General features: G+C 46.4%; 1 protein-coding gene across 1 annotated transcript; it reads left to right on the forward strand.

Moving 5' to 3' along the window:
* The first annotated feature begins 12,979 nt into the window (after positions 1 to 12,979).
* Positions 12,980 to 27,537, forward strand: FAM166C (family with sequence similarity 166 member C). The gene is made up of 4 exons (XM_038750835.1): positions 12,980 to 13,166; positions 17,249 to 17,522; positions 18,413 to 18,525; positions 27,289 to 27,537. The coding sequence occupies exons 1-4, from the start codon at positions 13,093 to 13,095 to the stop codon at positions 27,431 to 27,433; spliced, it is 606 nt and encodes a 201-aa protein (XP_038606763.1). The 5' UTR covers positions 12,980 to 13,092; the 3' UTR covers positions 27,434 to 27,537.
* The last annotated feature ends 310 nt before the right edge of the window (positions 27,538 to 27,847 follow it).

Below are 27,847 nucleotides of genomic sequence, written 5' to 3' on the forward strand. Positions count from 1 at the left end.
TTATAAAAAAGCAACTGAGGGAGAAGAAATGGATCAGGGCTCGTGGGGTGGATGAGATTGAGACTGCAAGCCCCCAGTGGCACACCCTGATTACCTTGTAACCTCCCCAGCTGTGCGACAACCTTGATTACCCTGTATCCTCCCCAGCACTTAGAACAGTGTTTAACACATAGTAAGCGCTTAACAAATACCAATATTATTATTATTATTTGAGTATGGTTGGGCCTTAGCAACCAACAAATTGTGGACACCAAAGAGCAGTGATGATTACCTTGAGGTTTCAGGCTTCATTCATTCATAACATATTTATTGAGTGCTTACTGTGTGCAGAGCACTGTACTAAGCGCTTGGGAAGTACAAGTTGGCAACATATAGAGACGGTCCCTACCCAACAGTGGGCTCACAGTCCAGGCTTGGGGAGAAGGGTAGGATAGGGGAATTGCCCTAATGATGAAGGGTTTGAAATTGAGGTGAAAGAAATCTGCCTAGAGACAAATTGCAGAAAGTTAAAGCACTGCAGGGAAAATTAGGCCAGGGGCATATTTTACTGACAGATACTGATGTGCAGTTTGGTTTTGTTGTCTGTCTCCCCCTTCTAGACTGTGAGCCCACTGTTGGGTAGGGACTGTCTCTATATGTTGCCAACTTGGACTTCCCAAGCGCTTAGTACAGTGCTCTGCACACAGTAAGCACTTAATAAATACGTGTGAATGAATGAATGAAGCCTGAAACCTCAAGGTAATCATCACTGCTCTTTGGTGTCCACAATTTCTTGGTTGCTAAGGCCCAACCATACTCAAATAATAACAATAGTAGTAGTAGTAGTAGTACTCAGTACAGTGCTCTGCACACAGCAAGCACTCAATAAATACAATTGAATGAGTGAATGAATATGTTGCCAACTTGTACTTCCCAAGCGCTTAGTACAGTGCTCCGCACACAGCAAGCACTCAATAAATACGATTGAATGAATGAATGAATGTTGCCAACTTGTACTTCCCAAGCACTTAGTACAGTGCTCTGGATACAGCAAGTGTTCAATAAATACAAATGAATATGTTTCCAACTTGTACTTCCCAAATGCTTAGTACAGTGCTCTGCACACAGCAAGCGTTCAATACGAATGAATATGTTGCCAATTTGAACTTCCCAAGCGCTTAGTACAGTGCTCCACATGTATATATGTTTGTACGTATTACTCTATTTATTTTACTTGTACATATTTACTCTATTTTATTCTGTTAATATGTTTTGTTCTCTGTCTCTATCTCCCCCTTCTAGACTGAGCCCACTGTTGGGTAGGGACCGTTTCTCTATATTGCCAACTTGGACTTCCCAAGCGCTTAGTACAGTGCTCTGCACACAGTAAGTGCTCAATACGATTGATTGATTGATTGACAAGTAGCAAGTCTAGAATTTTCCATAATATCGGGGTGGGGGGGGAACCTAGGCTTTTGCACCCAAGTACTCTGAATACCAGTCTCATGCTTTCCAGAGGCTTGAGGTAGTGAAAATCCCCAATTCACAGAGACTCTAAAGAGCCCGGGGGTACCCAAAATAGTCGGGGTGCGGGCAGGCCCACCTTAACGCCCTCGTTTGCCTGGTGTTGGGGGATTTGGGGTCCTCCACCGGTTTAACTGCGTCCCGAGTCCCCGCTGGCTTCAGTGCCAGCGCTTAGAAGAGTGTTTCGCACATAGTAAGCCCTTAACACATTCCATTATTACTTTTAACCATTGGAGTCTTCATTGGGGAGGAGGGGGCGACGGCTAATGGAGCTATCAGCACAAGAGTGTTTTGCACATAGTAAGCGCCTAACACATTCCATTATTATTTTTAACCTTTGGAGTCTCTGTATGTTGCCAACTTGTACTTCCCAAGCGCTTAGTACAGTGCTCTGCACACAGTAATTGCTCAATACGATTGATTGAGTGAGTCTTCATTGGGGAGGAGGGGGCGACGGCTAATGGAGCTATTAGCACAAGAGTGTTTCGCACATAGTAAGCACTTAATACATTCCATTATTATTTTTAACCATTGGAGTCTTGATTGGGGGGGAGGGGGCGACGGCTAATGGAGCTAGTAGCACAAGAGTGTTTCACACATAGTAAGCGCTTAAGACATTCCATTATTATTTTTAACGATTGGAATCTTGATTGAGGAGGAGGGGGTGACGGCTAATGGAGCTATTAGCACAAGAGTGTTTCACACATAGTAAGCGCTTAAGACATTCCATTATTATTTTTAACGATTGGAATCTTGATTGAGGAGGAGGGGGTGACGGCTAATGGAGCTATTAGCACTTTGGCCTGGAGGCCCCCACACATACAGCACCTGTATATATGTTTGTACATATTTATTACTCTATTTATTTTACTTGTACATTATTCTATTCTATTTTATTAATACGTTTGGTTTTGTTCTCTGTCTCCCCCTTTTAGACTGTGAGCCCACTGCTGGGTAGGGACCGTCTCTATATGTTGCCAACTTGGACTTCCCAAGCGCTTAGTCCAGTGCTCTGCACACCGTAAGCGCTCAATAAATACGATTGATTCCCTCGTGGGTGAGATTTTGGGGAGAGGTGGGAGCAGTGGGGGGCCCACACATGTTTCTCTCCTGCGGTTTTCGGGCTGTCCCCCCCATTTCCGACTTACCGCAGGCCCGGGGTCCCGGTTGTTGTACGACTTCTGAGGGCAGCAGGTCCCGGGGGCGTCCTGAGCCATGGGCAGGGATGGCACGGGTTGGCACGGGATGGCCCGGGATGGCGAGGAAGGCCGCCCCCTCCCTGGCCAGGTGCGGGCCGTGCGGGAGTTGGAAGGGCGTTCTCCCTTCAACTGATTGGGAAGCTGCGCGACTTAGTGGGAAAAGCACGTGTTAGGGAGTCAGGGGGCGTGGGTTCTAATCCCGAGTCCGACACCGATCAGCTGTGTGATTGAGGGCAAGTCACCTGGCTTCTCATTCATTCAATCGTATTTATTGAGCAATTACGGCGTGTACAGCACTGTACTAAGCGCTTGGGAATTCATTCAATCGTATTGAGCGCTTACGGCGTGCACAGCACTGTAATAAGGGCTTGGGAATTCATTCAATCGTATTTAATGAGCGCTTACGGCGTGCACAGTACTGTACTAAAAGCTTGGGAATTCATTCAGTCGTATTGAGCGCTTACGGCGTGCACAGCACTGTAATAAGTGCTTGGGAATTCAATCAGTCGTATTTATTGAGCGCTTACGGCGTGCACAGCACTGTACTAAGCGCTTGGGAATTCATTCAGTTGTATTTAGTGAGCGCTTACGGCGTGCACAGCACTGTACTAAGAGCTTGGGAATTCCTTCAGTCGTATTGAGCGCTTACGGGGTACACAGCACCGTACTAAGCGCTTGGGAATTCATTCAATCGTATTTATTGAGCGCTTACGGCGTGCAAAGCACTGTACTAAGCGCTTGGGAATTCATTCAATCGTATTTATTGAGCGCTTACGGCGTGCACAGCACTATATTAAGCGCTTGGGAATTCATTCAATCGTAGTGAGCGCTTAACGGCGTGCACAGAACTGCACTAAGCGCTTGGGAATTCATTCAATCGTATTTATTGAGCGTTTACGGCGTGCACAGCACTGTACTAAGCGCTTGGGAAGGACAAGTTGGCAACATCTAGAGGCGGTCCCTACCCAACAACGGGCCCACAGTCTAGAAGGGGGAGACACAGAACAAAACAAAACATGTGGACAGATAAGTCGTCAGAACAAATAGAATTAAAGCTAAATGCACAGTACCTCAGTACCTCATTTGCAAAATGGAGATTTAGGACTGTGGGACTATATATATATGTGTGTGTGTATATATATATATATATATATAGGAGAGAGAGAGAGAGAAGAGAAAAAAGCAGCGTGGCTCAGCAGAAAAGAGCACGGGCTTTGGAGTCAGAGGTCATGGGTTCAAATCCCTGCTCTGCCAATTGTCAGCTGTGTGACTTTGGGCAAGTCATTCAACTTCTCTGTGCCTCAATTACCTCATCTGGAAAATGGGGATGAAGACTGTGAGCCCCACGTGGGACAACCTGATCACCTTGTATCCTCCCCAGCGCTTAGAACGGTGCTTTGCACATAGTAAGCACTTAATAAATGCCATCATTATTATTATTTGTATATTTACAAATATATCATCATCATCAATCGTACTGAGCACTTACTGTTTGCAGAGCACTGTACTAAGCGCTTGGGAAGTACAAGTCGGCAGCAAATACAGTCCCTACCCAACAGTGGGCTCACAGTCTAAAAGGGGGAGACAGAGAACAAAACCAAAAATACTAACAAAATAAAATAAATAGAATAGATATGTACTAGTAAAATAAATAGAGTAATAAATATATACAAACATATATACAGGTGCTGTGGGGAAGGGAAGGAGGTAAGATGGGGGGGATTGAAAGGGGGACGAGGGGGAGAGGAAGGAAGGGGCTCAGTCTGGGAAGGCCTCCTGGAGTAGGTGAGCTCTCAGTAGGGTCTTGAAGGGACAGAGGTGATCGGGTTTATAAATATTTATATTTGTACATATGTTACCCTATTTTACTTATACATATTTCCTACTCTATTTTATTAATGACGTGCACATAGCTATAATTCTATTTATTCTGACGGTTTTGACACCTGTCTCCACGTTTTGTTTTGTTGTCCGTCTCCCCCTTTTAGACTGTGAGCCCACGGTTGGGTAGGGGCCGTCTCTATATGTTGCCGACTTGGACTTCCCAAGCGCTTAGTCCACACACAATAAGCGCTCAATAAATACAATTGATTGATTCCCTCGTGGGTGAGATTTTGGGGAGAGGTGGGGGCAGCGGGGGGCCGCGCATGTTTCTCTCCTGCGGTTTTCGGGCTGTCCCCCCCATTTCCGACTTACCGCAGGCCCGGGGTCACGGTTGTTGTACGACTTCTGAGGACAGCAGGTCCCGGGGGTGTCCTGAGCCATGGGAAGGGATGGCACGGGTTGGCACGGGATGGCCCGGGATGGCGAGGAAGGCCGCCCCATCCCTCGCCAGGTGCGGGCCGTGCGGGAGTCGGAAGGGCGTTCTCCATTCAACTGATTGGGAAGCAGCGCGGCCTAATCAATCAATCAATCAATGGTATTTATTGAGCGCTTACTGTGTGTAGAGCACTGTACTAAGCGCTTGGGAAGTCCAAGTCGGCAACAGATAGAGACAGTCCCTACCCAACAGCGGGCTCACAATCTAGAAGAGGGAGACAGAGAACAAAACTAAACATACTAACAAAATCAAATAGATAGAATAGATAGGTGCAAGTAAGGTCAATAAATAAATAAAAATAGAGTAATAAATATGTACAAACATATATACAGGTGCTGTGGGGAAGGGAAGGAGGTAAGATGGGGGGCTTAGGGGGAAAAGCACGGGTTTGGGAGTCAGGGGGCGTGGGTTCTAATCCCGAGTCCGCCACCGATCAGCTGTGTGGCTGAGGGCAAGTCGCCTGGCTTCTCATTCATTCAATCGTATTTATTGAGCAATTACGGCGAGCACAGCACCGTCCTAAGCGCTTGGGAATTCATTCAATCGTATTTATTGAGCGCTTACGGCGTGCATAGCACTGTACTAAGCGCTTGGGAATTCATTCAATCGTATTGAGCGCTTACGGCGTGCACAGCATTGTACTAAGCGCTTGGGAATTCATCCAGTTGTATTGAGTGCTTACGGCGTGTTAAGCGCTTGGGAATTCATTCAATCGTGTTTATTGAGCGCTTACGGCGTGCACAGCACCGTACTAAGTGCTTGGGAATTCATTCAATCGTATTGAGCGCTTACGGCATGCATAGTATTGCACTAAGCGCTTGGGAATTCATTCAGTCGTATTTATTGAGCAGTTATGGCGTGCACAGCACTGTACTAAGCGCTTGGGAATTCATTCAATTGTATTGAGCGCTTACGGTGGGCACAGCACTGTACTAAGCGTTTGGGAGTTCATTCAATCGTATTTAGTGAGCGCTTACGGCGTGCACAGCCCTGTACTAAGCGCTTGGGAATTCATTCAATCGTATTTATTGAGCGCTTACTGCGTGCACAGAACTGTACTAAGCGCTTGGGAATTCATTCAATCGTATTGAGCGCTTACGGCGTGCACAGTACCGTACTAAGCGCTTGGGAATTCATTCAATCGTATTTATTGAGCGCTTATGGCGTGCACAGCACTGTACTAAGCGCTTGGGAAGGACAAGTTGGCAACATATAGAGACGGTCCCTACCCAACAACGGGCTCACAGTCTAGAGGGGGGAGACAGACAACAAAACAAAACATGTGGACAGATAAGTCTTCAGAACAAACAGAATTAAAGCTAAATGCACAGTACCTCAGTACCTCATTTGTAAAATGGGGATTTAGGACTGTGGGACTATATATATATATATATATATATATATGTGAGAGAGAGAGAGAAAAAAAAAGCAGCGTGGCTCAGTGGAAAAGAGCACGGGCTTTGGAGTCAGAGGTCATGGGTTCAAATCCCCATGCTGCCAATTGTCAGCTGTGTGACTTTGGGCAAGTCACTCAACTTCTCTGTGCCTCCGTTACCTCATCTGGAAAATGGGGATGAAGACTGTGAGCCCCACGTGGGACAACCTGATCACCTTGTATCCTCCCCAGCGCTTAGAACAGTGCTTTGCACATAGTAAGCACTTAGTAAATGCCATCATCATCATTATTATTATTTGTATATTTACAAATATGTATATTTATATCTGTACATATTTATTACTCTGTTTTAGTTGTACATATTTCCTACTCTATTTTATTAATGACGTGCACATAGCTATAATTCTATTTATTCTGACGGTTTTGACACCTGTCTACATGTTTTGGTTTAGACTGTGAGCCCACTGTTGGGTAGGGACTGTCTCTATATGTTGCCAACCTGTACTTCCCAAGCGCTTAGTACAGTGCTCTGCACACAGTAAGCGCTCAATAAATACGATTGATTGATTGATTGTTGTCCGTCTCCCCATTCTAGAGCGTGAGCCCGTTGTTGGGTAGGGACCGTCTCTATATGTTGCCGACTGGGACTTCCCAAGCGCTTAGTACAGTGCTCTGCACACAGTAAGCGCTCAATAAATACGATTGAATGAATGAATGACAACCTGATTACCTCGCATCTACTCCACCGCTTAGAACGGTGCTCGGCACACAGTAAGCGCTTAACAAATGCCATTATTATTATTATTATTAACTGGGCCTCAGGGATGAACCTCACTCTCTCCTGTCCTTTGGCCCCCTGGGGATTATGAACAAGAGCCGGAGGCATCTCTTCCCTTTGCCAAATTCCAGGGCTGAGTCAGAGACTCCCCCATTTCTGGGACAGGCCCCCCGAGCTTCGGAAACCCTCCTCTTAACTCCAGTGGACTCTGGGCCCCAGTTGAGGCTCATTACAGTATCCAGTGGGTGCTTTGTTAGACACCCCCCCAATAATAATAATGGTATTTGTTAAGCACTTACTATGTGCCAAGCACTGGTGTAGATAGAAGGTAATCAGGTTGTCCCACGTGGGGCTCACAGTCTTCATCCCCATTTTACAGATGAGGGAAGTGAGGCACAGAGAAGTTAAGTGGCTTGCCCAAAGTCACACAGCAGACAAGTGGTGGATTTGGGATTAACAGCACCTGTATATATGCCTGTACATATTTATTACTCTATTTATTTTACTTGTACATATCTATTCTATTTATTTTATTCTGTTAGTATGTTTGGTTTTCTTCTCTGTCTCCCCCTCAGACTGTGAGCCCACTGTTGGGTAGGGATTGTCTCTATATGTTGCCATCTTGTACTTCCCAAGCACTTAGTACAGTGCTCTGCACATAGTAAGCGCTCAATAAATATGATTGATTGATTAAAACACACATCCTTTGACTCCCAAGCCCGGGGCCACGAGTTGTGTTCTTTTTCCAGGCAATGTTTTGTGCAGACCCAATGAGGGGAGTGGGGATCACCTTAGTGCCCTACCCGAGTTTGCCCCTTACTCAAATTGAAAAGCGGTGTCCCTCCTTAACAATATATAGACGCCAACCAGCCGTCGTCCATTTCTAATGAGGAGAGAAAAGGAGGGGAATTTAAATTCAAAACCCTCCTCTGATTGAATAAATTAGTTCCGTGCACGACACATAGCTCTTACCAATTACCATGAAGCATACATATATTAAGGCTCACAAGTTGCCTGAGGTGAGAGGCTTTGGTTCCCCACTTCCATTTCTAGTCTACTTCTGGCCACTTAGAGCTACACTGGGGGTGAAGAGGGAAGCAGTGTCAGGGTTAGCGGGTAGCAGAAAAGCTGTTGTTAGGGTTAGAGAAGAGGAAACAAATATTTCCTTCCCCTGAACTTCGTGGCTTGATGCAGAGATCTGAGAAATATATTCCAGTTAAGGATGATCAGCTGGAACTGGTAAATTTCCATTGCCATAGCTGGATTTCACCTGTCCCATTCTTTCTTTTCTTTTTTCCACTATAGGGGAGCTTCTCAGGTTTAAATGACAGATTTCTCACGCAAAAGCACAGACATTAAAATATTTGAATCTTAGAAGAGATTAATTCAATCGTATTTATTGAGCGCTTGCTGTGTGCAGAGCACTGTACTAAACGCTTGGGATGCACAAGTCGGCAACATATAGAGACGGTCCCTACCCAATAACGGGCTCACAGTCTAGAAGTTCTGGCTAACTCAGTTCTATCCTCCAGTGGGTGGAGGATGGCACTTGTGCGTTTATATTGGGTGCAGGCTCAGGCAAGGCTGGGCCTGAGTACAGCCCACTTTCAAGGATGCAGGGGGAAATCTTGTAAGTTAAGATTTTTCCAAGCTGCCAGAGATACTACCAAAACTGGAAGGCACCTGACTATTCCCTTCAAGGCCCTACTGAGAGCTCACCTCCTCCAGGAGGCCTTCCCAGACTGAGCCCCTTCCTTCCTCTCCCCCTCGTCCCCCTCTCCATCCCCCCCATCTTACCTCCTTCCCTTCCCCACAGCACCTGTATATATGTATATATGTTTGTACATATTTATTACTCTATTTATCTATTTATTTATTTTACTTGTACCTATCTATTCTATTTAATTTTGTTAGTATGTTTGGTTTTGTTCTCTGTCTCCCCCTTTTAGACTGTGAGCCCACTGTTGGGTAGGGACTGTCTCTATATGTTGCCAATTTGTACTTCCCAAGCGCTTAGTACAGTGCTCTGCACATAGTAAGCGCTCAATAAATATGATTGATGATGATGATGATATTCCCTCAGACTTAAGGATCCCTGCTGGGGCCACAGTCTTAGATTGAACACGATGTCTGTTAGCTTTGTCTTTCAATATCAATTGCAGTTATTTCCACTAGTCTTTTTTCTTAGTGACGTCCCCTCATGTTCTCAGGTCCGTTTCTCCTTCTTACTCCCGCCGTGTTCCTACTGAAGAGCACCATCATACATATTCACTGAGTGGTTCACCCTGGACTTGCCCCTAAACATGTGGAGAGCCACAGAAAGAGACACTCCCACCCACAAGGAGTTTACAATTTAGAACAGGAACCGTAAGGGCCACCCTTGAAGAACAGAACAGCAGAAAAAAGACGGAGTGTCACCTAAATATTTATACTGGGGTATCCACTGAATGCAAAAGAGAACACCTAATACATTATTTTTAAAACCTTACCTGTGTTTTCCGTTTTCAGTGGTTATCGTCCTCTTACAGTGTGTTGGTGCAGTGATCTGGGTAAAGCGAGAAGCTGCTTCAAAATGAAGAAGGGGTTTGTTGGGCTAAACGAGAAGGAGAGAAGGAGAGGAAGATGCTAATAGGAAGTACATGGTGTAATGGATATAGCGTGGGCCTGTAAATCAGAAAGACATGGGTTCTAATTCTGGTTCTGCCACATGTCTGCTGTGTGACACAGGGCAAGTCACTTTTTTTGGTGGTATTTTTTAAGTCCTTACAATGTGCCAGGCACTGTACTAAGCACTGCAGTAGATACAGACTAGTCAGGTTGGACACAGTCCATGCCCCACATGGGGCCCACGGTCTTGAGCCCTATTTTACAGTAAAGAACATTAGGTAAAAACCAAAAAGGGGAGATTTCCTTTTTTTATCAAATTTGTGAAAACTCAAAATTACGAATATATTCTCTTTTGAAGGAAGAACTAAGACTTTACCACAACTCTGTCCTTAATGTCCCTTTGATACCTCAGACCTGGAATGCCCTCCCTCCTCACATCCGCCAAACTAGCCCTCTTCCCCCCTTCAAAGCCCTACTAAGAGCTCACCTCCTTCAGGAGGCCTTCCCAGACTAAGCCCCCCTTTTCCTATGCTCCTCCTCCCCTCCCCGTCGCCCTACTCCCTCCCTCTGCTCTACCCCCTTCCCCACCCCACAGCGCTTTGTATATTTGTATATATTTATTGTTCTATTTATTTTACTAATGATATGTATATATCTATAATTCTATTTATTTATTTTGATGCTATCGATGCCTGTCTACTCGTTTTGTTTTGTTGTCTGTCTCCCCCTTCTACGCTGTGAGCCCCTTGTTGGGTAGGGATTGTCTCTATCTGTTGCCGAACTGTACTTTCCAAGGGCTCTGCACAATCAATCGTATTTATTGAGCGCTTACTGTGTGCAGAGCACTGTACTAAGCGCTTGGGAAGTACAAGTTGGCAACACATTAGAGACAGTCCCTACCCAACAGTGGGCTCACGGTCTAGAAGGGGGAGACAGAGAACAAAACCAAACATATTAACAAAATAAATAGGAGTGAATGAATATGTTATTCAACAGTATCCCTGTTTTACAGATGAGGTAATTGAGGCCCAGAGAAGTGAAGTGACTCACCCAGGGTCACACAGCGGATAAATGGCAAAGCCAGGATTAGAACCCAGGTCAGCCAGTCAATCATATTTATTGAGTGCTTACTGAGTGTGGAGAACTGTACTAAGCGTTTCACTTCTCTGTGCCTCAGTTCCCTCATGTGTAAAATGGGGATTGAGACTGTGAGCCCCACGTGGGACAGGGACTGTGTCCAACCGATGTGATTGTATCCACCCCAGCATTTAGTACAGCGCTCGGCACAAACAGCGCTTAACAAATGCCACAGTGATAATAATAATAATAATGGTATTTGTTAAGCGCTTACTATGTGCAAAGCACTGTTCTAAGCGCTATTCGTGGGCTGAGGCAGGCTTCAGGAGGGGAGTAGCTGGGTTGGGGGGCGGGGGTCCTGGTATTCTGGGTGCACGGGGGGAGGGAAGGGAGGCCCTTGGTGGAGGAGAGAAGCGGAGCTGGACTGGACGAGGCCTGGGCCCTGCCTGGGAGGATGAGGGGCGGGGGCATGTTAAAGTTCATTCATTCAATCGTATTTATTGAGCGCTTACTGTGTGCAGAGCACTGTACTAAGCGCTTGGGAAGTCCAAGTTGGCAACATCTAGAGACGGTCCCTACCCAACAACAGGCTCACAGTCTAGAAGGGAAAGACAGATAACAAAACAAGTAGACAGGCCTCAGTCAAGCAATTGCGGACCATCTCTCCCTATGTTTTTTTTTAATGGCATTTATTAAGCGCTTACTATGTGCAAAGCACCGTTCTAAGCGCTGGGGAGGTTACAAGGCAATCAGGTTGTCCCACGGGGGGCTCACAGTCTTCATCCCCATTTTACAGATGAGAGAACTGAGGCCCAGAGAAGTGAAGTGACTTGCCCAGTCACACAGCTGACAATTGGTAGAGCCGGGACTCGAACCCATGACCTCTGACTCCAAAGCCCGGGCTCTTTCCACTGAGCTACACTGCTTCTCTATGTTGTCCGGGACCGGCCAAGGGAACGAAGCGACCGATCCCGTGGGAGTAAAGGAGTCCGGAGGGCATCTCGGCAGCAGCGACAGAAGGTCCAATCCGGTCCTTTGTGTATATTTGTACATATTTATTACTCTATTTTATTAATGACGTGTAAGTAGCTCTAATTCCATTTATATATGTTTGTACAGATTTATTACTCTATTTTACTTGTACATATTTACTATTCTATTTATTCGGTTAATGATGTGCATTTACCTTTAATTCTATTTGTTCTGATGACTTGACACCTGTCCACATGTTTTGTCTTGTTGTCTGTCTCCCCCTTCTAGACTGTGAGCCCATTGTTGGGTAGGGACCGTCTCTATATATTGCCGACTTGTATTTCCCAAGCGCTTAGTACAGTGCTCTGCACACAGTAAGTGCTCAATAAATACGACTGACTGACTGAAAGAATGGTATTGACACCTGTCTACTTGTTTTGTTTTGTTCAATCAATCAATCGTATTTATTGAGCGCTTACTGTGTGCAGAGCACTGTACTAAGAGCTTGGGAAGTACAAGTTGGCAACATATAGAGACGGTCCCTACCCGACACTGGGGTCACAGTCTAGAAGGGGGAGACGGAGAACAAAACCAAACATATTAACCAAATAAAATAAATAGAATAGATATGTACAAGTAAAATAAATGAATAAATAGAGTAATAAATATGTACAAACATATATACAGGTGCTGTGGGGAAGGGAAGGAGGTAAGGCGGGGGAAGAGGGGGAGAGGAAGGAGGGGGTTCATCATCATCATCATCATCATCATCAATCGTATTTATTGAGCGCTTACTATGTGCAGAGCACTGTACTAAGCGCTTGGGAAGTACAAATTGGCAACATATAGAGACAGTCCCTACCCAACAGTGGGCTCACAGTCTAAAAGGGGGAGAGTTCAGTCTGGGAAGACCTCTCCCCCTTCTAGACTGTGTGCCCGTTGTTGGGTAGGGACCGTCTCTAGATGTTACCGACTTGTCCTTCCCAAGCGCTTAGTCCAGTGCTCTGCACACAGTAAGCGCTCAATAAATACGATTGAAAGAACGAATGGTCCCGGTTGCCAAGGTCCCGGGTGCTGTTGCCAGGTTACCGAGGAGGTGTTTACCATTCCTCTCTGGAAGCCGGGCAGATAGGAAGGCCGAAGCCCGGCTCGGTGGGCAGGCCCTGGCAGGGAGAGAGCCGGCCCGCTCCCCCGGGATACCAGCAGCCTCCGGACCAGCGCATCGCAAGGAGGTGGCACCATGGCATCCCGCAGCGCAGGGACCCTGCTGACCACCAGCAACGCGGTTTACGTGCCACCCAGCCTCATGCCCGGGTAAGCAGCGGGACGGGCAGAGGCTCCACATTTCAGGGAGCACGGAGACAGGAAAGGAGGCAACTGATGCCCTCAGAATAATAGTAATTCTTATGGTATTTTTTAAGCGCTTACTATGTACCAAGCGCTGGGGGTAGACCCAAGGTAATCAGGTTGTCCCACGTGGGGCTCACAGTCTTAATCCCCATTTTCCGGGTGTGGCAACTGAGGCACAGAGAAGTTAAGTGACTTGTCCCAGGTCACACAGCAGACAAGTGGTGGAGGAAGGATTAGAACCCGTATCCTCTGACTCCCAAGCCCGTGCTCTTGCCACTAGGCCATGCAAGGTCTTACCCATTAATCAGTGCTATTTATTGAACACAAACTGTGTGGGGAATACTGTACTAAACCCCTGGGAGAGTACAATTCAACAGAGTTGGCAGAAGCATTAGAGAAGCAGCATGGCTCAGTGGAAAGAGCAGGGGCTTTGGAGTCAGAGGTCATGGGTTTGAATCCCGGCTCTGCCAATTGTCAGCTGTGTGACTTTGGGCAAGTCACTTCACTTCTCTGTGCCTCAGTTACCTCATCTGTAAAATGGGGATTAAGACTGTGAGCCCCCCGTGGGACAACCTGATCACCTTGTAACCTCCCCAGCGCTTAGAACAGTGCTTTGCACATAGTTAGCGCTTAATAAATGCCATAAAAAAAAGCATTCGCTGCCCACAACAACCTACCATGTGTGTCAACCGCTGGGTAGATCCATTCATTCATTCATTCAATCATATTTATTGAGCGCTTACTGTGTGCAGAGCACTGTACTAAGCGCTTGGGAGGTACAAGTTGGCAACATATAGAGACGGTCCCTACCCAACAGTGGGCTTACAGTCTAGAAGATACAGCACAATTAGATCAGACCCATTCTCTCTCCCACAAGGTGCTCACAGTCAAGAGGACAGAAGCATGGGTATTTAATTCTTCTATTTACAGATGAGGAAACTGAGGCACAGAGAAGTTTAGTGACTTGCTTACAGTCACAGGAAGTCACCAATTGTAATGGGCGTGGTCCCAAAGAAGTTGTCGATGTTATAATTAGCAAAACAGGAAAGAACACCTTTAGTCACCTTATTTACGTAACTGTGATACGTGCACCCACTTAAATTTTCCATTAGAGACAACCCGTACATGATTAGGCTTAATTTGTCAGTTTTATAAAATGGACCCAACTATTTCCGGTCCGGAGTGTGGTCTTACTTCTAATACTGGCTCATTTTGAATTCCTCCAATTTCTGTTGTGCATCGCTTTGATATTTTGACTTTTCTTTCTGTAAAAGAAAGAATTTTGTAGCATTTGATTTATCTCTAATTTGTCGTCACTCAATAGTATTTATTGAATGCATGTGTGCAAAGCACTGTACTGTTTAGTAGAGTGCTTGGCACCTAGGAAGTGCTCAGCAAATACTATTATTATTAGGAGATAAAAACAAAGTTAATATACATGATTGCTGCCCTCAAGAAGGTACAATCTACTGGGGGATTAAAGACACTAAAGTATATTACATACAAGGGGAAGTAATAAAGTTTTATAAGATATGTACAAAAGTGCTGTGGGCATAGGGGAGCTGTGAGTTCACAGATACTTAGGAGGCATGAAAGTGTTGAGCGAAATACAGTGGGGAGATTAGAAATTAATGGGGGAGGGTCTCCTGGAGTAGTTTTCCCTGATCAGTTTGATCCAATCAATATATTCCTTTGTCATACACTGTGCACCTGCAGCAGAGCACTGGGCATCTGCACAGCACACGATAAGGCCGCCACCTCCTTGATTACAACTCCTAATACAAGCTTGTATCAAGGATGATTTTTCTGGAGTTGGATTTTTTGAGAAGATATATTCTCCAACTAAATGGGTTTTCTGCAAACAGCCGAACCCTCACATATGCACTCAAAGAAACTGAAGGGTGCAGGAACCCACTTAGACTTAAACAGCTGCATATACTCATCTCGGGACAAAGGGCCCCTCACACGTCCACAGGTTGACACTGAACCATCTCTGGTCTCTGAGAAACCACCAGGGTTTCTTCATAAATATTCATTGGTGATTATTACACACACTCATTTTATACTAGCAAATCCTGGAGTGGATGGAGCCAGAGCAATAGAGGGATTGCGGAGGAGAAAGCTTCTATTTGGATGCAAATGCTTCAGCAATCAAAGTAGAAAAGCAAAATGTGGAGGAGGAGCAGGACTGAGAGCTGGGGGTGGCTAGAAGACGATTAACAATAACACTTCGTATTTCAAAAGCTCTTTTCTCCTACCTGTAATTTATTTTCATGTCTGTCTCCCACTGTAGACTGTTAGCTCCTCATCGACAGGGATCGTTTAAACCAACTCAGTCGTATTGTACTCATCCAAGATGAGTGCTCTGCACACAGTAAACACTCAATAAATGTGACCGATGGGTTGAACAATCCACGTTTTTCAAAGAGGGGTGCAATGATAGGCTCTTTCTGGGACCTTAGACTTCAACGTTCATCAAAACTCACTGCAAGTTAAAGGGGCTATTGCTAGAACAATAATTGCTTCGGATCATAATGTTCTAGCAATAGCCCCTTTAACTTGCAGTAAGTTTTGATGAACATTGAAGTCTTCCCAAGGGCAGAGACGTGGAAGAGATTGAAGCTTTAGGGAGATCATCAAGTAGGAGCATTTTGGCAAGACCGGATCAGCTGAGATTGGCAGGCCAGTATAGAAAATCAATCAATCGTATTTATTGAGCACTTACTGTGTGCACAGCACTGTACTAAGCGCTTGGGAAATCCAAGTTGGCAACATATAGAGACAGTCCCTACCCAACAGTGGGCTCACAGTCTAAAAGGGGGAGACAGATAACAAAACCAAACATACTAACAAAATAAAGTAAATAGAATAGATATGTACAAGTAAAATAAATAAATAGAGTAATAAATATGTACAAACATATATACATATATACAGGTGCTGTGGGGAAGGGAAGGAGGTAAGATGGGGGGATGGAGAGGGGGACGAGGGGGAGAGGATTAGAAAAGCAGCTAGCCCATCAGACTGACACAGATCTTCAGAGAGTAGACACTCAGGAAAAGAGCTAATGGACAGAACCTGTACTGGCCCCCTATAAGAATGGACTTGGGGCGCTTCTAGGCAGCCACTCTTTTGGGGGATTGGAGCTGTTAGGAGGATTTAGCGGAACCGCTAAAGGTCTGTAAATTTGTCTGTAAAGGTCTGTAAAATTCCCATTTTACAGATGAGGTAACTGAGGCACAGAGAAGTGACCCCCGCCCCACCAAGTTCCTCCACTGCCCATTATTGGGGGAAAGGGAAGTGGCAAGAGAAAGGATTTCAGTCACTCAGTAGTCCCGGCATCCTTTGCAACACTATGGGAAGGAGCTGGGATCCCTGTCCCAGAGAAGCAGAGTGGCTCAGTGGAAAGGGTAACGGGCTTTGGAGCCAGAGGTTGTGGGTTCAAATCCCAGCTCCGCCAACTGTCAGCTGTGTGACTTGGGGCAAGTCACTTCACTTCTCTGGGCCTCAGTTCCCTCATCTGTAAAATGGGGATTAAGACTGTGAGCCCCCCGTGGGACAACCTGATCACCCTTGTAGCCTCCCCAGCACTTAGAACAGTGCTTTGCACATAGTAAGCGCTTAATAAATGCCATTATTATTATTATTGTCATTCAATCGTATTTATTGAGCATTTACTGTGTGCAGAGTACCACGCTATGCATTTGGGAGAGTACAATATAGCAATAAGGTTTATCATCTATTTTTGCTCTCCACTTCAATCAATCAATCATATTTATTGAGCGCTTACTGTGTGCAGAGCACTGTACTAAGCGCTTGGGAAGTACAAGTTGGCAACATATAGAGACAGTCCCTACCCGACAGTGGGCTCACAGTCTAGAAACGGAGAACACCACTTAAACGGAGAACACCATTTTGGGAGGTTGCTAGAGGAATCCCAAAGATGGGACAGCACCTTCTTCACATGTGAAGGACTCAGCAGCATTCCCTAAGCCTGTCTTATCTCAGTAATGGGTTTATTGCTCCCTACTGCCCACCCTCCTCAGGTACCAAGGCTCCGTCCCGAATGTGGCCTTCTCCTTCGGAGACACTTACGGCAACGCCACGCTCAAGTACTTCCAGGACTATCGCAATGCAGCCATGGACAGCAGCCGCAGCCCCTACAGCAGGGGGGGATTCTTCCCCACGATCTTCTCTCGAGATCCCTCCCTGGTGCTCGGGAGCCGCTCCCTCACTTGGAACCGCTGGCCGCGCACGCCTTCTTACTCCCACTTCAACCTCGACCAAAACCGCTCTGAGGAGTTGAAGGAGTTCTACCGGGTGAGTTGTCTGCTTTCCCCCCTTCCTTCATTTGGGTGAGGGGAGGCCTAGGATGGGAAAGGAACGTGTCTGCTAATTCTCTTGTGTTGTGCCCTCCCAAGTGCTTGGTACAATTTTCTGCACATAGTAAGTGCTCAGTAAATACGAACCGATTGATTGAAGTCGAGTCAGGTATTTAGACTCCAGTGCCAGGACATTTATTCCATGGGCTGCAGGAGTGGGAGGGACAGTGGCCAGGGACTGGACTGTCTTGGGAAAGATCTTTCAAATCAGTCAGTCAATCATATTTACTGAGCACTTACTATGTGCAGAGCATTGTACTAAGCATTTAGGAGAGTACAATACCATTCAACGCCCACAGCGAGTTTCCAGTCTAGAGGGAGAGTCTGGACAAGGCCTGGAGGTCATCAAAGTCCCACTGCACCCTAATAATAACGATAATAATTATGGTATTTGTTAAACACTTACTGTGTGCCAGCCACTGGACTAAGCACTGGAGTGGATCCAAGCAAATTGGGTTGGACACCGTCCCTGTCCCACATGGAGTTCACAGTCTCAATTCCCATTTTACAGATGAGGTAACTGAGGCACAGAGAAGCGAAGTGACTTGCCACAGCAAATATGTGGCGGAGCTGGGATTAGAACTCATGACCTTCCGATTCCCAGGCCTGTGTTCTATCCACTATGCCATGCCGCTTCCCTACCCATGGAGAGGCTCTTCCACCTTCTGTTCGCCACGGGGGCTCCTCTTGGGCCCCTTCCAGCCAGTGCATCTTGCAAAGTCCCTGGGCGAAGCTTCCTTCGGCCCAGGAGGGCAAAGGGCGGTGGGTCCCTCTAGCCAAACGTGCCCTTTGACCCCGCCGTTGTCCGTTCTTTGGTTGTATATGTAGCTGGCCCAGAAGCACCGGGAATACTACTGGGACAAGACAGGAACTGTACACCCAGTCCCCTACTTTGTGCTGCCCAGGAAGGAGCACGATCGGTACCCCATCCCAACAGACCTGTGAGTATCTTGCCCCTTCCCTCCTCTGTGTGCTTTACTTCAACATCAACAGATGCCCTGAATAGACTCCCGCTTCCTAGCAGCATGGCCTAGTAGAAAGAGGCCTGGGAGTAAAAGTAATTGCCTGCTGTTTGTCCCTGGGCAAGTCACTTAACTTCTCAGGGGCTCAGTTTCCTCATCTGTACAGTGGGGATTCAATTCCGGTTCTCCCTCCTATCAATCAATCATTTATTGAGCACGTACTGAGTGCAGGGCACTCTACTAAGAGCTTCGGAGAGTACAGTACAACAGAGGTGGTGGACACATCTCCTGCCCATAATGAGCTTACAGTCTAGAGTCCTACTTAGATTGAGAGCCCCATGTGGGGCAGGGGCTGCATCCAACCTAATTAACTTGTATCTACTCGTAATTACCTTAGAACAGTCCTTGACACATAGTAAGCACTGAACAAATATCATACTTAATACATCTGTGTACACCCACATCCCTCTCAGAATGACCAGGGTAGACAGCTATTTAGTATTTTTTTGTTGTTATTGCTGACCTAGCTGGTGCTATTTTATTCTGATGACACCTGTCCACATGTTTTGTTTTGTTGTCTGTCTCCCCCTTCTAGACTGTGAGCCCATTGTTGGGTAGGGACTTCTCTATATGTTGCCAACTTGTACTTCCTAAGCGCTTAGTACAGTGCTCTGCACACAGTAAGCGTTCAATAAATACGATTGAATGAATACTTTAATTAAATCCCCCCTTTGCCAAACAACCTCCGCCAAAACTGTCTTAAAAAACTACTTCCTTCAGAAGCCTTTCATCAATTAATCCCAGCTCCACAGATCATCACCCCATAGCAACCCTTTCCTCTTATGTGAATATTAGTTTATTCCGCTTATTTAATCATTTTGACTTACGTTTGTGGTTTCAATTATATCAGTGGTTTTCCTTTTGCTCCCTTGTATATGTACTATGTGTGTTTTTCTGTTTCTCCTGGAAGTTTCTAAGCTCCTTCAGGGCAGGGATCGTGTAATACTTTTGTATTTCACAGTCCCAAGGGCCTAGTACAGTGCTCTACTCACAGTAGGTGGTCAGTTAATTGTGATGATGTTGGAGAGACAGCCCCCAAACCATCAGGTTGAGGTGCCTGCCTGAGAAACTCCAGGCCCCACAGCTCAGGGTGGCCTAGTGGTTGGAGAACAGGCTGGGAATCAGAAGGACCTGTGTTCTGCCACTTGTTTGCTGTGTGACCTTGGGTGACAACTTCTCTGCGCCTGTTACCTCATCTGTAAAATGGGGATTAAGACTATGAGTCCAGTGTGGGACAGAGACAATGTCCAACTTTATTAGCTTGTATCTATCCCAGCACTCAGTAGAGTGCCTGTCACATAGTACTTAACAAATACCATAAAAACAAGCAAATAAAAGACTCTGAAGAAGAAGTGAGTGTGGTGAAAGGATAGATTCACTTCTTTCAGAGAGAGGCAGTAGGAGGCTCTGCTCTGAGTCCTATTCCAGCGCTTAGAACAGTGCTTTGTACGTAGTAAGCACTTAACAAATGCCATCATCATCATCATCATCATCATTCTCACTTTCCACAAGTCCACTTTGAACTCCATTTTACCTTCCTCTAGAAAGGTAGCCAGCCCCAGGCCCTCTCACCAGTGCAGACCATAGTGTCCCAGCAAAGCCCCAAAGCTTCTCCAAACCCCACAGGTCCCTACCATCCAGGCTGATTAATTGTATCCACCCCAGCGCTTAGGACAGTGCCTGGCACATAGAAAACACCTAAGTACCATAATTATTATTATTATAGGATTTGGTGTGTTGCAGTGTGAGTTTCAATCAATGCACCCAGGAACCAACTCCCCTCTGCTCTGGCGCAGAGACTTCAAATTCATGTGTTGGTAACTGGATGCAGTCGTCCTGTAGAATGAGCTGGTGGGAGGAAAACTCCACTTCTCAGAGGGGAGGTAGGAGAGGGCTGCTGAGGCAGTAGTTAGTTAATGCTGCCGCTTATTCTGTAATCAAGCCCTCCTTCCCATTAATTGGATTTGTGTAGACATGGTTGTATCTCTACAGACCAGAAGTGCTGATTAAATAGAGAACAAGGAGGCTGAATGACTCCCGTGTGTGTGATTTTTTTTTTTCTCGCTTTGGCTTCATAGCCGCTGTGTGTAGTAACAGCTGCTTTCTGAATGCTGCCTCTGAGCTGCACCAGGAGCTAGAGAAACAGGAGGCTTCCCAGAGTTATATCCGGTGTGGAAAAGCCCCCTCTTTTCTCTCCTTAAAATGACCTCTCAAAAAGCTCTTCTTCTGGCAGCCCTAAAGATGAGCAGAATGGACTCAGTCTGACCCTTTGGCCTGGATCACCATTTTTTTCCCCACTTTCCTCTCCTTTGAGTAGTGATTTCCCTCCCTTCTGCTCCTTGCCTCATTCTCTAATGTCCTCTTTCTCTCACTTCATCAGTTCCCCTTTTCCTTGGGGTGATGCTCTTTCACCTCATCATCTTGCCTCCCCATAGTGACTTCACTTCTTTCTCTATGGCTCTGAGCAGTGCGGGGTGGGAACTTCCCTTGACAAAATAATCCCCTGTCACCACAGGAAGGTCTTGGTCTGCCTCGCTATGGAGCCCAGCCTCTGGCCCGTCCCCAAGATGGCCCAGAGACAGAGTAGTGGGACACGGAAGAGAGGCAGATGCAAGGACCAGGCTGGGCACTGAATTTTGATACCCACTTTCCCATGTGTGCACCACATCACTACACTGATGGCCCCATCCTCAGTACAACAGGGAGTGTGTGTAATTTAGGATCTGTAAACTTGGAGGTTGGGAACATACAGTGCTCTGCACAGACTAAGCGCTCAATTAATATCACTGATGACAAGGATGATGGTGAAGCCCACTGGAAAAAAATCACATGCAACTTTCTGTATTCTATGGAGACCGCTATGTTATTTGGTCTTCACGAGGGTTCAAAAAGTGAAGCCGAAATGAGGAGGAGTCAGTCTGGAGGCTCTAAGGAAGACTCTTTGAAACGATTCAGATCAGAGCAATGAAGAGCATGAGAAAAGAATTGAACACCTACGTCTTTTCTCTCTCCTGCTAGCTAGTGCCCCCTCACTCTTCTGCCCAAGCATCTTTCATTTGCCTCCCACTTCAGAATGCTTTTTATCACATGGAAATGAGAAAGAGCCGAGGTTTGGGCTAGGGAGAGGCAGCACCTTGGGACTCAAATATCGAATCTCTGGAACCTGAGCCAATGAGGCTGGATCCCAGGGCTACTCCTTGCCCACTGCTGGCATACCTGGCACACCTTCTTTCTACTCTGGACCTCGGTTTTCCCTTTTGTATTGCTGGGGGAATGGTACCAACCCCACCTTGCTGGGCGCGTGGAGGAGGGTGGGGAAACAAATGAGAAAATGAACCCCAAGCACTTCGCCTCAGGAGCATGCTGAAGAGGATATGACTGTGAGCCCACTGTTGGGTAGGGACCGTCTCTATATGTTGCCAACTTGTACTTCCTAAGCACTTAGTACAGTGCTCTGCACACAGTAAGCACTCAATAAATACGATTGATTGATTGATATGAATAATAACCAGGCCGTGGAGGGGATCTCCTTCCTCCTCCACCTGCCAGGCTCTCCTGGGGAATGGATATTGTGCTGAGACTGAGCTGCCAAATGAACACCTCTGGGAGACAGCCTGTTTGCCCCCTGGATTGCCTGGGAATCAATCAATCAATCATATTTATTGAGCACTTGGTGCAGAGCACTGTCCCAAGTGCTTGGGAGAGTACAATAGAAGCAGCATGGCAGAGTAGATAGAGCACGGGCCCGGGAGACAAAAGGACAAGTGTTCTAATCCCGGCTCTGCCACTTTCATTCATTCAATCATATTTATTGAGCGCTTACTGTGTGCAGAGCACCTGTACTAAGCACTTGTCTGCTGTTTGATCTTGGACATGTCAATTCACTTCTCTGTGCCTCAGCTACCTCAACTCTAAAACGGGAATTAAGACTGTGAGCCCCATGTGGGACAAGGACTGCGTCCAAACTGATTTGCTTGTATTTACCCCAGTACTTAGTACAGCATCTGGCACATAGTAAGTGCTTAACAAATACCACCGTTATTATTATAATAATAACAATAAAACAGAGCTGGTAAACACATTTCCTGCCCACAACAAGCTTAAAGTCTGCAGGTAAATGGGAAAGGATTGGATAAGCTCCTTGAGGTCTGGCATCATGTTCCGGAAAACCGTTGCACTCTCCCAAACGCTTAGATCAGTACTCTGCAAAGAGTAGGCCCTCAGTGAATTCTACTAAGAAGTCTGAAGGTACCCTCATGCCCTCAGAACTGTGAATTGTGGATTATTCTTATTGCTCTGACTGTAGCCACATCCTCCATTCCTGCAGGGTACCTAAACCTTAGCTCCTTTTGGCAGCCAGGGATGATCTTCCTCCATCCCTGCTCACCGATGGAGCTTTGATGAGTCTTCCTGCTAAAGCATGGCACCCTTTAAGGGAGGAAGAGCAACTGGGATTTGAGATTTGGACTTTAAAGAAGATGCAAACCCCAACGACTGCAGGGATGGTGCAGTTTCTGCTTGAGGGAGAGAAATAGGAGGGGCTGCGCTTGATCGTTCAGTAACATTTTCTGAGAGCTCATTGCATGCAGAGCAGCACACCAGCTCCAGGTCTTCCTGCAGGAAGGGCAAATGAGCCAAAAAAGATATTGTCTGTGGGTCTATTTCCCTTAGGGCCTGGGACCTAAGTCTTAGATTCACATTCAGGGAAAGAATTGCTCAAGGCGAAACACACCAAGAGAACACTAATAAATCTTTTCCTAAAATGGCTGGGGAAAGAAATATTTATTATTCCGAGAAACCTGGGGCCAAGATTTTTTTCAATCTCTCAATTCCCCTTTCTTTCCATCTAATCTGCCTGTGCTTTTATTCCATGTAATGGAATAACATGTAAGCTCTTTGTGAGCAGGGATTGTGACTACCAACTCTGTCGTATTCTCCCAAATGTTTAATATAGTGCTCTGCAAGCAGTAAGTGCTCGATAAATAGTCATTCATTCAATCATATTTATTGAACGCTTACTGTGTGCAGAGCACTGTACTAAGCGCTTGGGAAGTATAAGTCGGCAACATATAGAGACGGTCCCTACCCAATAACGGGCTCACAGTCTAGAAGAGGGAGACAGACAACAAAACAGAACCTCTGACTCCCAAGTCTGTGCTCTTTCCACTGAGCCACACTGGGGCTCACTGGGGAGGGGAAGGGGCCATCCCCCCAACCCCTGCCCCACTGCAGCACGCATAGCCTCAAGTCCAAAATTACTTTATACGATAAATACCACTGATGATAATGATGATGATGTATACTGCTCACCCAAATACCCCAGGCTGCATTTTTTCCAAAATAAAGAAAAAAAATTATGCAAATTTAAAGTCACCTGGAGGGGGAGGGAGGTGAACCAGCTAGAAAGTTTTATGTTAACATGACCTGAAGTGGCACATCATTCAGTCATAAATTTCAGGCCCCTTTCCCACAACTTGAAAGTCAGCCAGTGACACCCTCTGAAGCCCCACTTTTATTCCAAGTGGTGACCCCAGTAGCAGTAGCTGGGAGTTCAGGGCAAGAGAATGCCAGTAGACAAGTGGAGAAAGGAAAAGAGATAGCTGATGCTGCCCCTACCCGACCAGGCACCTGTCAAGGAAACCTTTGATAAAAAAAGCCAATAGCAACAGCAGCAGCTACAACTCCAGAGTAGGGCAAACAATGGAAGGGATCTATCTCTTAGCTGCTCTTTCTCTTTCCTTACCTGCTGCTGTTTCCCATAGGGAAAAAGTCAGCCGGAATTATGTGCGATAGGCTTGCCACCCCTGTTGGCTCTATGTCCCTGTGCCTCTCAATCTCTTTTGTGTCTCTTTCCATGTACAATCTGTCTTTCCTGTCTTTCCCTTCCCTTTTATTCTTGGACCCGTGGAATCCAGCCCCTGTTCAAAAGCATCATTTCCATCCCACTTTAAGCTCCAGAGAAATGGCCATTTTATTTTACAGGGGACAAAATTTTAAGAACTTGGCCCAGTACGACCTGACCTTGATAGGCATCTAAAATATGTTGCTGGGACATCAATGTCGCTTTTCTTCTTCTTCTTCTTCTTTTTTTTCCCCTTGATCCTTCCCCACCCACTGCCCCAAACCATGGAGATGGTGCTTCCTGCCAGGAACAGGAAGAGATTACAGAACCAGGGACCTATTAATGACCTGGCTTCCCTGCCTGCCCTCTCTCATTCAAGGACCCCAAAGGAGCCTGAAATAGGAATGACATAAATCATTTCAGCTAGTGCAGTGAAATGAACTCATACCCACAAATTCCTGGCAGCACCCACCCCCAGGTCAGATCACAGGTCCCTCCTTTTTGTTGGTCCGCATCCCTCTGGCCCCGGCCTTCCCTTTTTAAGCTGTGTAAACTGAGGTGTTATATGGGATTCTAGAATACTGGTTCCAAACTAGTCTGACTCTGCATCACTGTGGCCCCTGGTCCCTCCTTATCCACAGTGACTCCTGACTGCATGCACACCAGTCACAGAGTCTTCATGCCTTTTAGAGTCTTTTAGACTGTGAGCCCACTGTTGGGTAGGGACTGTCTCTATATGTTGCCAATTTGTACTTCCCAAGCACTTAGTACAGTGCTCTGCACACAGTAAGCGCTCAATAAATACGATTGATGATGATGATGATGCCTGAAACCTAGAGCTGCCTCATGGGCTTCCTCAGTGCTCTGCCTCTCTACCATCATGGCTTCTGGCATCAGACCCAATCAGTCAGTCGTAAATGCAGGTGCTTAATCTGCCCATATCATTTTGAGGTGATTTAAGCGTCTTATAAAACCGCACAGATTGTTTCCTCAGCCCCGCGGCCACTTTCCCGACCAGGACAGGTTAGTTATGGAGGTGTCGAGGGTAGAGAACTGAAGCAGCGTGGCTCAGTGGAAAGAGACTGGCCTTTGGAGTCAGAGGTCACGGGTTCAAATCCCAGCTCCGCCATTTGTCAGCTGTGTGACTTTGGGCAAGTCACTTCACTTCTCTGGGCCTCAGTTCCCTCATCTGTAAAATGGGGATGGAGACTGTGAGCCCCACTTGGGACAACCCGATCACCTTGGAACCTCCCCAGCGCTTAGAACAGTGCTTTGCACATAGTAAGCGCTTAATAAATGTCATTATTATTATTATTATTATTATTTTAAGGGGCCATAGGCTGGCCAGGGAATCAGACAATAAACAAAACCTGTGGTGTTGGCTGGACCCCTTTATTTTCTGTTCTGTGGATGCCCCCTAGTGTCCAGAGCCAGATGGATGTTTGGCTCAGCAGGGAAAACTTATATATAATAATAATAATAATAATAACGATAATTCTGGTAGTTATTAAGCACTTACTATCCCAAGCACTGCACTAAACCCTGGGGTAGATATAAGATAATCAGGTCGGATGCAGTCCCCATCCCAGACAGAGCACGCAGTCTTGGGAGGAGGGAGAACGGGTATTTAATCCCCGTTTTGCAGATGAGGAAACTGAGGCACAGAGAAGTTAAGCGACTTGCCCAAAATCACACAGCAAGCAAATGGCAGAGCTAGGATTAGAACCTAGGTCCTCTGAGTCCCAGGCTGAAGCTCTTTCATGCAAGCAAAGATGCCCCTCTGTCATTCATTCATTCATTCATTCATTCAATCAATCGTATTTATTGAGCACTTACTGTGTGCAGAGCACTGTACTAAGCGCTGGGGAAGTACAAGTTGGCAACATAATATGTGTGGCTGAGCTCCGGAGTAGCTCTAGGTGGGGAAGGAAGGATCAAGGCATGAGGAGCCCAGGACTGAGCAGACGTGCCTTCAGAGAACTGAATCACAGTTTCATTATTAGTTTGTGACACATCCCTCTCTCAACTGGGAAAGTAGATTTTGTGGACCAGGGAATGTGTCTGTTTACTGTTATACTACGCCCGAGCGCTTAGTACAGTGCTCTGCACACAGGAAATGCACAATAAATACGACTCTCTGGCTGACTGACTGACTGACCCCAGTTAGGACCAGCTACAGAGCCCACAGCACTTGTGTATATTTGTATATATTTATTATTCTATTTATTTGATTAATGCTATCTACAATTTCTGTTTATCTATTTTGATGCTATTGATGCCTGTCTGCTTGTTTTGTTTTGTTGTCTGCCTCCCCCTTCTAGACTGTGAGCCCGTTGTTGGGTAGGGATTGTCTCTATCTGTTGCCCAGTTGTACTTTCCGAGCGCTCCGCACACAGTAAGCGCTCAATAAATACGACTGATTGAGTGAATGAATGAATATGGAGGGTCTAAGCTCAGTTGGAGGCCCCACGTGGGTCATCCAAGTTTTCCACATTGCAGATGAAAGGGAGACTCCAGTCTCTCAGGCCCGCGCCCTGCTCACTTCATCGGAAATTTCCTGCCCATTGCCCCCAGCCCCGAGGGTTGAGGCTTCTATGCCTCTAGGCAGTGAATGAGTTATCACTGCCAGTTCCCCCAGTCTGGATCTGCCTTCAAATTCCAGTGTCACCTTCAATCAAGGCTTCCGCAGCTGAAAAGTCAAAGTTAACGTCAGAGGCAGGGTTGGCTGTGGCTGCTCCAAATGGCTGGAGCACAGACCACGGTGGCGGTTTACAGCGAATGGATAAGCATTTCTCTCACCTCAACGTGACTCTTTTCCCTCCCCTCCCCCTGCTCTCCAGGCCACCGCTGGATTTGAAGACAAAGTGGCACCTCTTTAGGGTGTCCCCGAAGAATCTGAGAACATACCAGACCTTCCCCTCGGGGAAGAGGGTCACCCCGCAGGAGAGGAGAGTGCGAGACAGCTTCTTCGAGTTCAGGGCATGAGGCGAAGTGATCGATGCCAAAAAGAGCATGAGACAGAGACCGGAAAGAGGCATGTTTCTCCCAGTAATAAAGCGCTTAGCCAGGGAAGCCCTCTAGCTTGCTTCTCCACACAAATGGAGCTGCTTCCATAGAGGACAGGACTCCTGTCTCTCCACAGGAATTTCCCAAGTAATTGGCCAGCAGGATCAACTCAGGTCAAAGTAGGACAAAGGATCAGAGCGGAGGGAGGTACCACCTTCTTGTTCTAGTCCACTCTCTGTTGGTGCTGCGACAGCTGGGAAGAGCTGCTGTAGGATTCCCGGTTTCTGAGTGCAAGTGGATTGGGACAAGACCGTTTCAACCTGGGTGTAGGGGCTGAAAATGGAATCCAGAGGAAAGAACTCCAGGAATCCAGGTATTAGACACCACTGAGGA

This window comes from Tachyglossus aculeatus, chromosome 9 (assembly GCF_015852505.1).
Source record: "Tachyglossus aculeatus isolate mTacAcu1 chromosome 9, mTacAcu1.pri, whole genome shotgun sequence".
NCBI classification, from domain to species: domain Eukaryota; kingdom Metazoa; phylum Chordata; class Mammalia; order Monotremata; family Tachyglossidae; genus Tachyglossus; species Tachyglossus aculeatus.

Excerpts from the sequence above, each read along its gene's own strand:
- FAM166C (XM_038750835.1), top strand. The coding sequence starts at position 13,093 with ATGGCATCCCGCAGCGCAGGGACCCTGCTGACCACCAGCAACGCGGTT. Across the intron at positions 13,167-17,248 it reads CCACCCAGCCTCATGCCCGG|GTACCAAGGCTCCGTCCCGA; the intron begins GTAAGCAGCGGG and ends CACCCTCCTCAG. Across the intron at positions 17,523-18,412 it reads AGTTGAAGGAGTTCTACCGG|CTGGCCCAGAAGCACCGGGA; the intron begins GTGAGTTGTCTG and ends TTGTATATGTAG.